The sequence below is a fragment of the Parasteatoda tepidariorum genome, chromosome 6, assembly GCF_043381705.1.
Source record: "Parasteatoda tepidariorum isolate YZ-2023 chromosome 6, CAS_Ptep_4.0, whole genome shotgun sequence".
Lineage (NCBI taxonomy): Eukaryota > Metazoa > Arthropoda > Arachnida > Araneae > Theridiidae > Parasteatoda > Parasteatoda tepidariorum.
Genome location: NC_092209.1, coordinates 31,388,717 through 31,402,563, shown reverse-complemented (window position 1 = coordinate 31,402,563; position 13,847 = coordinate 31,388,717). Strand labels below are relative to the sequence as shown.

General features: G+C 26.0%; 1 protein-coding gene across 2 annotated transcripts; it reads left to right on the top strand.

The window, feature by feature from the left end:
* The first annotated feature begins 1,276 nt into the window (after window positions 1-1,276).
* On the top strand, window positions 1,277-13,511 carry LOC107448656 (cytosolic 5'-nucleotidase IIIB). 2 transcript variants are annotated; one of them, XM_016063958.4, is made up of 9 exons: window positions 1,277-1,584; window positions 3,765-3,863; window positions 4,693-4,762; window positions 5,923-5,969; window positions 6,520-6,605; window positions 6,684-6,773; window positions 7,979-8,141; window positions 9,029-9,229; window positions 10,679-13,511. In XM_016063958.4, the coding sequence occupies exons 1-9, from the start codon at window positions 1,453-1,455 to the stop codon at window positions 10,778-10,780; spliced, it is 990 nt and encodes a 329-aa protein (XP_015919444.1). In that variant the 5' UTR covers window positions 1,277-1,452; the 3' UTR covers window positions 10,781-13,511. The 2 variants fall into 2 exon arrangements, with proteins under 2 accessions (XP_015919444.1, XP_071038301.1); XM_071182200.1 differs by lacking the exon at window positions 1,277-1,584 and adding an exon at window positions 3,611-3,634.
* Window positions 13,512-13,847: the final 336 nt, after the last annotated feature.

Below are 13,847 nucleotides of genomic sequence, written 5' to 3'. Positions count from 1 at the left end.
AGAAATTTAATCGAAAAATAATGTTTATAGTATTGAAATAAAAATTAAAGGTCTTTTCATACATAATTGTTATCATTAACTTATATGTATATCCACCTTGAAGAATTTACGTCCGAAGTAAAAAATTTCAAATTAATTATGCAACATATTTTACAAATTAAGTTTACATTTAAATTACAAGTTTTACAAGTTTACATTTAAATTACAAACAAATTTATAGAGTTTAGGCAATTTGTAAATGATTAATAATTTGTGTGCTTTTGTATGATTTGCGACAGACACCAGCAGTTTAATCCATTTAATTTGAATTTATAATAAGAAAATTTTTAAAAACAAATAGTTTTTTTTTTGTTTTGCTTTTTTAAGGTTATGATGTACTAAATATTTGATATAAAAAAATTTTTGATTATAGACTGAAATTATGTCCGACACCATGGAATTGCCCAAATACCTTATTAAATTATATCAAAGCAAGTTTTCTATTTTGTGAAATTTATTCTCTAATTAATATACCTTTTATAAATTTAATAAAAAAATACAAAAATCAGTTTTATTCCTGTTTTTTTTTAATTTTTGAAGGCCCTAAAAAATCTGGAAGCAGTAGCATCACTGTTCCTCCGAAAGAAGATAAATTTAGTTTGGTTCTTATAAACCATAATCCAAATATTTTTTATGTGTAGAATTTACTTTCATAACGAGTTAAATACTAAATATAGATAAATTTACTACACCGATTACCTGGGATTTAAATCTAGGCAGCATTGTAGGTTACTAAGAGCGTAATTAAAATATCACCTTAAAAAAATAATCGTAGTTTAGCTATTAAATAGTTTTTGTTTCTTTTAGTTCAAACTACTATGAATTATAATAGAAAGAATTTATCTGAGATGCTTTCATTTTATATGAATATTTAAAACAATAACATATCATGTAAGTAAAATAAGCATTCTTGTTAAAATATGAATTAAAATGAGGCAGAAATCAATGGAATTCATAGTGACAAGATCTGCGAAAGCGATTTTAACTTCGAAAATATTCAACGCAATTCCAACATCTATACCTAGTGCTGCCATCTAGAGGCAATTAATATAGCATACTAATTTCATTGACGTTTTGTTGATAAAAATAACTTTAGGTTTTAAATGCAATAAAACATTAGTTGAATTGTGCTATTGCTTATAAATGAGTGATTTTAAGCAAATGCTTCCTGAAATGTCATTTGATTACATTCAATTAGCTAACAGCTCACTAAATTCAAACAATACTGCAATAACATCCCTAAGTAAATGAAGTGAAATGAAGTTCCATGTTTGTTTTGTTTTTATTGGCACCGCATGTTTTTGTTCGAATTTTTGTAACATATCAATAAGACGCTGTTATCTGATTTGTTAAAAGATTTTTATGAGCAAACTGATTACATAAGTTAGTGATGTCTTGAAACAGTGAAATGAAATGTTCTATTCGGGGATATTCCAAAATCGCATATTAGAAATTTCCATAGGAGTTGGTACTGTAGCTATCGTAACCTTAGTGACTTTTCGCGCTTTTCGAAAACCAAAAAAAATTACCAGAATTATAGATACGGTAATGTGTTTTGTTAGCAATAGTTTCATTTGCAACGAATAGTCATTGTTTATTTTACTATTTTCTATTAGCGACTGTTACTCAGAAGCAATCTTTATATAACACTATGTATCCGTTGCATAGTAATTTCTTATTCAAATCTTTAATGAAATATATATTTGATAAACGAATGCAGTAATTTGTTCAAAAATCAATATTAGGAAAATTTAATGCAAGAAACTCTTTGGAACCAGGAAATATATCGCATGAATTTTTAATGTTATGAATTTAATATCATTTCATGCAAATATAATTAAAGAAAAACATTTGTAGCAATTGTATTTCATATTGTTACTACTAACGGTAGTCAATTGTGGTTACTTAATTTATCTCAAAACTTTGCATTATCCCAAAAAGCAATATAAAATTTTAACAATCTGATGTAAAATGTAAATCTCTTGTGCAGAATTACAATATTCATTTTTTATTTATAACTATTAGGAAAAACCAAAAAAAATGGTATTTTTTAACTAGATAATGAAATTTGAATGTTCAAAATGTAATTCTTTAAAATAAAATTTTTTTTGTTATAAAAAATTGGTTTTCTTATTGAACTTCATGATGATACTATTCCAATCTATGTGTTCAAAATTTATTTATAAATGGAAATTTACTGGTACAGTAAAGTGTTATAGCAGGGATGGCGAACCTTTATACACCAACGTGCCATTTTTTCTAAAAAATTGTTTCATGAGGTCATAGACGTGACGTCAAATAATTTTGAGTTCGTGATTATTGGGAAAATAATAATACTAAATACTATCAACTCAAAAAACTCTTTATTTACTTTGAAAAAAAAAAAAAAAACATTATGCCATGTCTTAAAAGAGCTTAAAGTATCATCAGTGTGACTTCTGTTGATGCAGATTCGATGACAAATAACTTATATTAGGTTGTAAGATGTTAGTTTAAGCAGGATTATTAATGTTTTTTTTTTGCTTGTTATTCATTGTTAGCTTGCTTTTTATGGTTATTAATTGTTTTTTTAGCATTAATTGTTAATTTTTTTATTAATAATTGTTTATTATTTTGTTTGCTTTTTGTGAATTTTAATTTAATTGTTACATATGCTTCATAGTGTAATAACATTTGTGTAATAACAATTCATAGTGTAATAACAATTGTGATCGGTGGCGTGCCCAAAATATTGTGTCGCGTGCCATTGGTTCGCCATCCCTGTGTTATAGGGATCATTTTACCCTTTCTCATTATATTATATATTTGTTTCAAAACTATTCTTCATTTAGATCGTTTGTAGTACTCAAGTCTCTTTTTTTTGTTATTAGTACACAAACTGTAGCCTCATGCATTCAGTCAGTAGCCTCAGTAATTTTTTTTTTAAAAATGTTGAATTATTATAATTAAATCCTTTTTATTTTTAAAAAAAAATGTCTTGTCTGTCTGCATGTACAGAAATTTTTTGAAATAGGGTGTCTATAATCAGTACCTGAGTTATTAAAACAAAGTGTAATGGTTTTAAATCCGATTCACTGTTACTATTATCGTTATATCTTATTTAAATAATTGACAACATTATACACTACACATGCTATCACATAATTATCACATTAAAATTTTCACTCTTAGGTTAATTCATAATTAACTAAGCATCTTTATTGAATTGTAGATTGCATGTGATCTCATTTATAGATGCACCATATTACCTGTTCATATGACTTATAGATGCACCATAGTAAAAATATGTATATGTTACTTTTTAAAAAAAAACAACTTCTAGCTGTTAATTCTAGCTCTAATTTTGGTATAAACTGTTTATTTTCATTTCAGAAATCTGTTTTTCTCCATACATAATTCATTTTAAATATGATCTCATAAAAATCATATAAATATCTAACTAAGCTCTATAGTTAAAGAGTTAAAAACTGCTAATGTACTGACTCGTTATTGCTAATACAATTGTTTCTTGTAATTATTAAAGAAAAAGTTTGTCTTTTCAATGCATATTTGACTTCAGTTAAAGATGCAGTAAGGCCAAGAAAGCAAAGAAAAAGTAATTAAATGCGCTTTGTTGCATTCAGCAAATGTATCAAAGTTTTGTTACTTTTTAATTTTCTCTTGTCATAATTTATAATACATGAGATTTTCCGTCAAAGCTAAATAATGAAAAAAAAAATTTTCAGATGGAATGTTTAAACAAGCCCACTGTCCATATAAAAAATCGAGATTGTGTTGAAGAACTTGTTTCACAGCTAATTAAAGGAGGTGCATCCAAGCTACAAGTGAATATCAATTTTTTTATTTTTTAAAAAACAATATGTATTTGATGAATTACTAATTCAAGCCATTTCTTTATTTTAATTTTGATAACAAAAATTGATATAGTAGTTCCTTTTAGTACTAGGGTTGTTTATATTTTTGTTCTAAAATAAAAATCTTAAGTTGTATGTTGTAAAGCAGGCCTAGAGAAACTTTTTATTGTCTGACAAAAAAATGAAAAATGCACAAATTAATAAATATATTAGAAATGAAAACTAATAAGTTCAATATATTATTTTAGAAAACTTATAAGTAATTATTTATATAGATTTTTTTTTTTTTTTTGTCATAGTAAAGAAGATAAACTTGAAGTAGTAGAAAAATTTAAATAATAGTTCTAATTATATGACTTTTATTTTTCAATATTTTTACACAGTTCTAATTTACAAAATTCTTCTGAAAAGCATGGTGAACTAGATTTTTTTAATGGATCAATATCTGAAGCTACTCGTTAACTATTAAAAAATATATCAATAAAATTATGTAATAACTACTATGTTCAAATTTTCAAATCCACTGATTTGATTCGATTTGCAAAATCAGGGTTGGTCTTCTTTTTTGGGGAAGGGAGGTTGAGTTTGATAACATTAGGTGAGAAATTACATTACATAATTCTGGAAAAAAATCAAGTAAGTTAATGACCTACAAATGAAACCTAGAAAGTTACACTTTTTTGTCCTGTCACTTTATTTATGATATTATTTCATGTTTACTTGAATAAATGAAAGATATAATTTAAATTGTGTAAAATTCTTATATTGTAAGTATTTTATACTTAATTTATTTTTATAGATTATCTCGGATTTTGATCATACAATATCCCGGGTGCATGTAAACAACAAACGTTGCGATTCAACATATGGTAAGTTTCGTAATAAAAAAAATTTAAGAAATTAATTATTAAACTATTGAGATCCTGGTTATTAATTTTTTTATATTTACTTGAGAATTATCTAATTCTCAATTCAAATTTTATTATTCGATTTTATTCTGCATTTATGTAAGCTCTTAATGTAAATGAATTAATATATTTGTAGATATTAAAGTTACAATTAGAATTATACTAATTTATAATCTCGAAATTCCTACTAGAAATCTCATTTTGATTTTATCTGTTGTGTTTTTGGTTTTATCTGTTATTGTTGGCCTCATCAGATTTAAGCTACTCTGTTTCTAGGATGGTTATTTATCCTTTCTAGAAACAGTGTAACTTGAATCTGGTTAGACCAACCATTAAATTTTGACCTTTCAAAAGTTCAATTTACGATTAGTTTCAGTGTTTAACAATCAAATATATTAAAAATTGTCTTTGGGATAACAAGTTCATAGCTTTGTACCTTAAAAGCATTTTTTTTTTCACAGTATTAATAGAATCTTTGAAGGAGAATTCCATACTTCAATGATATATCTTTTTTCTGTGCATTTGAATTAATAAGATCTATTTTATTTTTTAAATAAGAGTTTTTTACCCTAGCTGAGACCTCATTAGCAATAAACATTTTTTTTTCAATACGAAAGGACAATTGATAACCACAAGGTTCTTTGATCTGTGTAAATGAATGAAATAAATTGAAAACTGCATTAACTCTTTTTGTGAAATGTTGTATTAGGTGATTTGTTTTTGAGATCAAACATATTTTTCATGATTTTATTATTTATTAGACTTAACAGTTTTCTCAATGTCATTTAGCAAAAATGATTGCTTATAACCACTGTAATGCTATTTGCTTAAAGCAGAAATTTAAAATTATGAAGGAAGTGAATCTAAGTTTATTGTTTTTTATCAAAACTCATTAACCATAACTAACACATAAATATTTGCTATAGCATTCATTCAAGATATAGCGACCTCATTTTATAGTGTCCATTTTTCTTTATATCACAGAATTCATTAATTCTAGCATTGACTGTATTGTAAGAAAAAATTATTATATGCTTCAATTTTATAAATAAATGCATAAGTTAAGAAATTGTTAAATACTGTATTTAAGCTAAACTTTACTGTGCTTTGAAATTTTTTAGGTGTTCTGGAACATTCTCATTATATATCAGATGAGTACAAACAACAGGTAACATAATTTTTCCACTTCCTAAAGTTGTTTAGAAACTAAATGTTATATTTTGAGTTTGATATTTATAATGTGTAATTCAGATTAACCTCTTTTTATAAATCTTTTTTTTTTTTTTTTTTAATTGACTGCAGATTAATTAAATATAAAGTAATTTAGAAGCTCCATTTATAAATTTGTTTAGTTGTGTATAAATTAATTTATACCTTGACTGTATAATAAATTTTATTAAATATTTTTATCCATGCATTAATTCATTTAGTCGAAATTAATTTAAGAACATTTTTACTATTTTCTAATGCAATGTTTGCCGATTTATATAATCACTTGTTAGCAGAATAAATTGTTTATTGTCCTCAAATTTTCAAGAATGGAATCATTTATATGTGATAGCATTAGAATTTCTTTAATTATCAGACTCACAACTACCAAATATCGGTTAAAAAAAAACTTCTCTTTTTAGTCCACTTGAAAAAAGTAGTTTTTAAAGTATTTACTTTGTTTCATTTTAATTACTTATTTTGCATCAAAACCAAATTATTTATTTTAGACTAATGTCCTCTTTCATCATTATCATCCAATTGAAGTTGACCCAGCACTCTCAAAAGCTCAAAAACTGCCTTACATGATTGAATGGTAGTTTTGTTTTATTTTTGTATTTTATTGTAGAAGTATGCATTGTAAAATTATTGTTAAACATTTAAATTTTTTTAGGTATTCGAAAAATCTTGATCTTATGCCAATATCTGGTGTAACGAAAGGCTGTTTAAAAGATATGGTCACAAGCTCCAGCATTTGTCTTAGGTTTGTTGTTTAATGCAATTTTTTTTGTTGCTGATATTGTTTTGTAAAATCTTGATACCATAAATTTTTTTAATGTATTATTAGAAAGCTATGTCTTCTGGCTGTTGTTTTTCAACTCTCACTGTTTAATATTTAAGTGAATTTGTAGCAGAATATTCTGAGTCTATTATTTTAAAACTACTCATGTTAAGCTAGCAGTTAAAAAAGTTTTAACTACTCAAGTTTTAAGTCATGTGACAAAATGTAAATTATGAATGGTATACATTATCTGGATTAATTTCATATGCTCCAGCAAAATTAAAATAAAAATATGTTTTGTTTACTTTTACTTTTTCGTTATATTATATTGGGATGACCCAATCAGAATATTAATTTCCGGGACTGATCTAATAGCTCCAGAAAATATTATGTGAATTAAATACCCTTTTAGTGTGTTTTGAAATAAATTCCCTCCACCTGATGCAATGAACTTCTGTATGCAGCTGCAAAAGTTTCAGAAATAGCTTTTAATACAATCTTTTTAAATGCTTTTTAATTCTGATGGAATTGTGCAGTAGCAATTACTATCCTCAGCGGAGTGGTTATTTTGTTCCTGATTTCGATAGTGGCAACAAAACAAACAGTGTGCATACGCAGCCTGGTGCAAGTTAAATCTGTCATGACTGAAAGTGCAATCATTGGCTGTGATCTGAAAATTTATAGAGAGTCTACCAGCTCAGGTGCTGTTCACATCAACCGAACAGAGTCAAAAATTACGGGGCATTCCTGCCATGACTGTTAAAAGATAGAGCCCTAAAAAAACAGGGCCAGGTATCTGACCACGTTTGAGTGGTGTGTGGTGGATAATCATTTATCATACTCTTCAGAGAAATCTCTAGCAGACTGCCTCCAAAACTAAAAAAAAAAAAATGCTAAAGTTTAATGATGTAAAAATTATTAACAAAATCTGAATATTAGAATTGAAGAACATTTCAAAAGAGGGTTTTTAAAGTTGTTTCTGAACCTTTTACATATGCATGCAAAAATGTATTGCTGCAGGTAGAGGTAACTTAGAAACATAATAAATGGGTGGTACATAATATTTTTAGATTTAATAGATCAATCCTGAAAATTAATAGTCACTATTTGTATTGTTTGATTTATACATTAATGTGCAAATAGAATGATGTTAAAAATGTTTTAAATACATATATTTTTTTTCCTAGGGATGGTTGTGATCAGGTTTTTGAAACTTTGTACAGAAATAATATTCCACTATTGGTTTTCTCTGCTGGCATTGGAGATATATTAAAAGAAGTGCTCCACCAAGAAAGTCTCTTATATCCGAACGTAAAAGTCATTGCCAATTTCTTACAATATGATGAAAAGGTACTGACTAATTATTTTAAAATGTATGTAACTTGAAAATTATTAAGTGGGCAATCTTTCAATAAATACTCTTCTAAAAAATAAGGAAATAATTTCTGATTGTACATGTGTATGTAAAATGCTCTTAGATGTGTTTATACTTATAAAAGTGGCAATGTAAAGATTGAGATATGTAGAAAAAATTTGAGTTTTTGTGGAAAAACAGGAAAATTCATACTTGTACAGAGATTATTGCAGCAAAAAAAAGTTTAAAGAAACAGAATAAAAAATTTTATTTTGAAAAATTAAAATAGGCTAAGAGAGAGCAGCTGAAAGGTCTGAGTACCACAACTCATTTCTTGCTGCAAGAAATCGTAATTTACAGTGATAGTACAGACATTAGAAAATAATGTGTATAGAATGAGTTGATCATTAGCTGTTAATCTTTGCCATGGTCTCCTTTCTCAGATGTAGAATTTAAAATGTGCTAGTGATGCCCCTGTAAACTTGAAGTAAAATCAACAGTAATTAATGTAAAAAAAATTTCACTACAGTGCCAATTCATTGAGAAAATACTTGATTGGGGTAAATTTAAACTATTGTGAGTAGGCTAAAATAAATAACATCATTATCAATGAAATTGTGCAAAAGTTATAGTTAATTTTAGGTACAGTTAAGCTTTTTTTTTCCCCCAATGAGTTGAACTTCTAAAAATCTGTTTCTCATAGATCAATAATGTAAATATTCAATGGGCAGGATAATCAATAAGAGTAATAATCAATAAAAATTCTACTTTCTTGATTGTTTTGGTATTTACCTTTCAATTTATTTATTTTTTGCAAAGAATGAGCATTTGGCTAAGTTAACCCCTTGATATATAATCATAATCTGTTTCTATTGTCTTTCAGGATAAACTTTTGGGTTTCAAAGGAAATATGATTCATACTTTTAACAAAAATCTAAGCTCAGTAGAGAATAAAGATTATTTTGAGCAGTTGAGTGGTAGAAATAATATCATTCTTCTTGGTGACTCACTGGGAGATTTAGACATGGCAGAAGGAGCTGAGAATGTAAATGTTACACTCAAAATAGGCTATCTCAATTTTAATGTAAGTATTTCATTCTCATTCATATAGCTAAAACAAATTATATTAATTTGAAAAAATATCTAGAGTTCATTAATGGATCTAGTAAAAATTCTCTTTTAATATTTTTCTTTCAAAGCCAAAAAATAAAATTTTTGTTTAATTTGGTTTGATTATTGAAGTGGCATTCGAGGTTCTCCAATTGGCTGGTAGAGACATAAAGCTGTTATGCAAATAGTGCAAGCCCATTGTAATATTTCTCCATCTCTCTTTTTATTCGTCTCAAAAATCAGAATCTCCTTTAACAGTTTTTTTTTTTGTGAAACCAAATGCGGCACAATAAACTAGCATATTTTAAAATTTCAACATAGATTATCTTCTATTAAAATAACAAGGAGAAACGAAAGGTTGAAAGTACTTTCTCTCAATTCGCTCTGCAGTCATGTGGTTTCAGTGTGAAAACATAAATTATGTAAGTGATGTGTAAGCTTTATTAATATTTCATCTCCATGATTAGAGATGGCTTAAGATTCATCAATAATATTATGCATACACTACAGTTCAGTAAGTTAGATAGAGTCATGCAAATTGTTGTAATCATCATTCCTCTGTGCCATGCCTCCAATATATGTGAAGACATCTCTAGCTCTAAAACAGCCAGAAACATTAAGTTAGAGTAGATAATGAACCATTAAAGCAATAGTTTCATTCTACCAATCTACGGGGTCCTATCCCATACATCATATCACCTCAGTTCCTGAGTTGTAGTAAGTTATTTTTTTATACCATGTGATTGTTTTCCATCAGTCAAACACATACCTGCCAAGTCTCCCGTTTTTTAACGAGGACTCCTGTATTTTGGGACTATCTCCTGTTTACCCGTATTCTCAAATTTCTCCGTATTTGTTGAAGAAATTTAAAAAAAAAAAAAAATTATACTTCTCTTATTCCTCAACAGATAGTGCTATTGTCGGTACTGCAGTATGTTGAGTGTTTATGTTTTAAGTAATTATAAATAATGGTTTAAAAAAATCTTCTTTAGATTAAAATTTATATAATTTCTTTTTACTTCGCTATAAGTAAGCGATTATATTATTTCCAACTCTGAATTTCTCTTTTTGACTTACATGATCATGCATGATGTATCAAAACTTTACTTATAGCCTAAAAAATACCGCCAGTAAAATCTCTGTTATTTTATTTCTCCAATGTTGGCAGGTATGCTAACGTTTAATTCAAATAATTGATAAAAAGTAAAATAAAAATTCTGATTAATTTGCTTCATGTGTATATTAATTTTAAAACATAGTGGAAAAAAAACATATTTTTTAGTAAACTGAATTCATTCTAGGATGCCGATAAACAGTAGTGTATTGTTCGATTGTATATTTTAATAATTTTTTCCTGTTGCTTGTACATTCATAAATTGATTATCTTTGTACTCATTTTAGTAATTCAAATCTTTTTTTATAGATTGAAAAATCTCTGCCTGACTATTTAGATTCATATGATATAGTTTTAACAGACGACCAATCTATGGATGTGTTAGTGGGACTTTTACAGAGCATTTTGTAAACATATTCAGTTCCTTCGTAATTCTCAAGGCTGTGTTTTGTGGTTGTACTTTGATTTATCCTCATTTTTTTTTTTAGTGATATGGATGATAATTTTATACATCTATACATTTAACTGTATAAGCCTTGCAGCACATTTGCCTTTAATATTTTTAAACTTTTGTCTAATAGTATGCATATGAAGTTTTGATAATTTAATCATGTTTATGTCTAAAAGAAGATCTGTGTTTTTAAAGGAATGTTTAAATAGTTATGTTTTAATTGAATTTGATATTTTTAGAGTAAAGAAAAACAACACTCTGACTTACCCGAAAATTGCCTTATATTACAGTAAACACATTCAGAAGTATTTTCATCGAGAAATATCACTACTGATCTGCATTTCTATTTGCAAATAACCTTTAACGTATTTTAGAGGCACTTCTCATCAAACCATGAGTTCAATTATTTTTGTTATTATTTTACAAAAAAGTAACTGAAGTTCATCGAAAAATTACTCTAACAAGATTTGATATATTTTTAGTTTTTGACCACATTGCTAACAATTTTCTTATATTGCCACCATTTTATTTTTATTTATAGCTGGGGCATTAATGGTGATTATTAAAATTTGCTTGGTTATTATGTCAGACGAATTCAACGCGAATTACTATTATGTAGTTGAGTTTAGCCTTGTCAATTTTATTTTTTATTGATTTAAGAAATTCAACAATAAAGTTTGAATATGAAGAAGAAAAAAAGAGGCTGTAGTGGTAGATTCTAAGTTCAAAGAAAAATTTATTTAAGAAATGTTGCAGCACTATTCTTACTTCGTTAAATTAATAATTTGAATCCTTTAGCCTTGTTACATTACTTGATTACTTAATATAAATTTTTTTGTAGATAAAAGCAATTTTTTTATTAAAAAGTGAAATTGATTAATTTTTTATAAAAATTTAATTTAATGAAATAAAAATTTTATGATGAATTTATTTTAATTTGATGAAATAAAAATTTAATATACATTTTTTTTGTAGATAAAAATAATTTTTTAATAAAAATTAATTAATTTTTATACTTTACTTACTTTAATTTATTCTAAAAATGCCTAAGCTTAATTTTAATGCATTGTCTCATTCCTGTAGATCTTTTGCATAAAAATCTTTTAATAGCCCACTATAGTGTTCATATATAAATAAATATATATATTCATATTTTACTTCAGTAATTTAAAAATTGAAGACATGTTCTTATGATTATTAGTTCTTATATAAAAGAGAATGTTATTTTTAGATTTATATATTTTACTTTTTTAGATTTTTATGTTTTTCTTTTTAAAAAAATAATTTTATTACCTTTAGTTATGAGAGCCTTATTTAAACTGCTTGCTTATTTATGATTAAAACTTGCATAAACAAATTTTTAATTAGTTTGAATTAAAAATTTTTAAGAAGTGCTAACAACTTGTTTGAATTCAACTAATTCTTTTTTTAAGAAAGAACCATACACTTTGATAATTACTACTCTGTTTAGAAATATAAATTTTATATATTTCTATTTGCTTTGTTTTAGTTCTTATAATGTTATAAGGGAAAATTACAAGGATTTGTTTGAATATTGTATTGTAATCATCATAAAATGTAAAAGTTAGATTGTTCCCACTTTGTATTCTGCATTCTTGATCCTTTAGTGTTGAGAAGTTTGTTTGTTAACTCATCATATGCTAAAAAATAATAATGTAAAGAAAAAAAAACAGTATTTATTGCACAATGTAAATTCTAAGATGTTCATATGTAGAGCGAAAATGTTGATGTCTGTAAGATTCATTACTAAAATTACCTGGAAACAATGTAAAATGTATCCCAAATTTATCAAAACCTTTACTGAATTTAGAATGATTAAATTTAAACTTAATTAGGCACTTATTTAAACCATGTTTGTTTCTAACTATTATATTTTAAAACATAATTCAAGTTATTTTATAAAAAATAATGGCAACTATTCTATTTCAAAATACTAGTATAACTTTGTACAAGCCAAGCAAAAGTCCTTAACATCGATAAGAAATAGCTGTATAAAAAAGTAATATGGGGTGCAATGTAATTAATATGTTGAATATAGAAGGCAATTTAAATAAACATCTGATTAATTCCACACATTGTACAATTTGTCATAAATATAAAAGCTCAGAAAGCAAAACGGAATCTGCGTTATTAGAGAAAAATAGCTGTGTTACTCTAGAGTAACTGTAGAGAAGAAGAAGCTTTATAAAGAAAAAACTATCGAAATCGTTTGTTTCAAATGCTATCAGGCTTTCATTATGATATGTAGTTATTTTGAATAGTAAAATTGTTCATTAAGAGTTATTAATATTAGGTGATAGTTTCAAACAAAATAGAGTAGATTAGAAAGACATTTCCAAAGATAGAATAAATTATTTTCATTCTTCCATAGAGTAAGAAAAGCACTGCAGCTGTTAAAAAAATTTTTGATTTTGGAAAAGAGTAAAATAATCAATTCTTTACGTTTTTCCCTGCATCGAATTAAACTGTACTTGTATTTCATTGTAAAAAAATTGCGATTTAAAAGTGTTATCAATTAAATATGTATTTTTTAATGTTTAAATCTTTCAAATTTTATATGAAATTGATTGTCTTGTTAAAATTATTTCTGCAAATAGTTATGGAACTGTATAGTTTTTCCCTAACATTTTACATAAATCTCATGCAAATAAAATATAAAACACTATATAACTTATTTTTATTTGTTTTAACATATTATTTAAATGAAATGTTTTTTCAGATTTGTAAAAATGAATACATTATAATTTACGATATCTTGATTTTGCAGTAGTGCATAAGCTATTAGACATAGTGTTGCACCTAGAAACCATTGTCCTTTTATTTTTATAAACTGTAACAAAACATACATATTTCAGCGGAACCATAAAAATGCCTTTTTGTTGCATTCTAAATTATTTAAAAATAACATTTTAATTGACAAATTCCTAATTTTGATCAAATTAAGTTGAATATATTCCAAGCAATAAAACTTCAAAAGTACTCAACTCTTAAATTATTTGTTTCTCA

Coding starts and splice junctions, on each gene's coding strand:
- LOC107448656 (XM_016063958.4), top strand. CDS start 1,453: ATGTTCTATTCGGGGATATTCCAAAATCGCATATTAGAAATTTCCATA. Junction 5,970..6,519: donor CAGATGAGTACAAACAACAG/GTAACATAATTT, acceptor TATTTATTTTAG/ACTAATGTCCTCTTTCATCA. Junction 6,774..7,978: donor AGCTCCAGCATTTGTCTTAG/GTTTGTTGTTTA, acceptor TTTTTTTCCTAG/GGATGGTTGTGATCAGGTTT.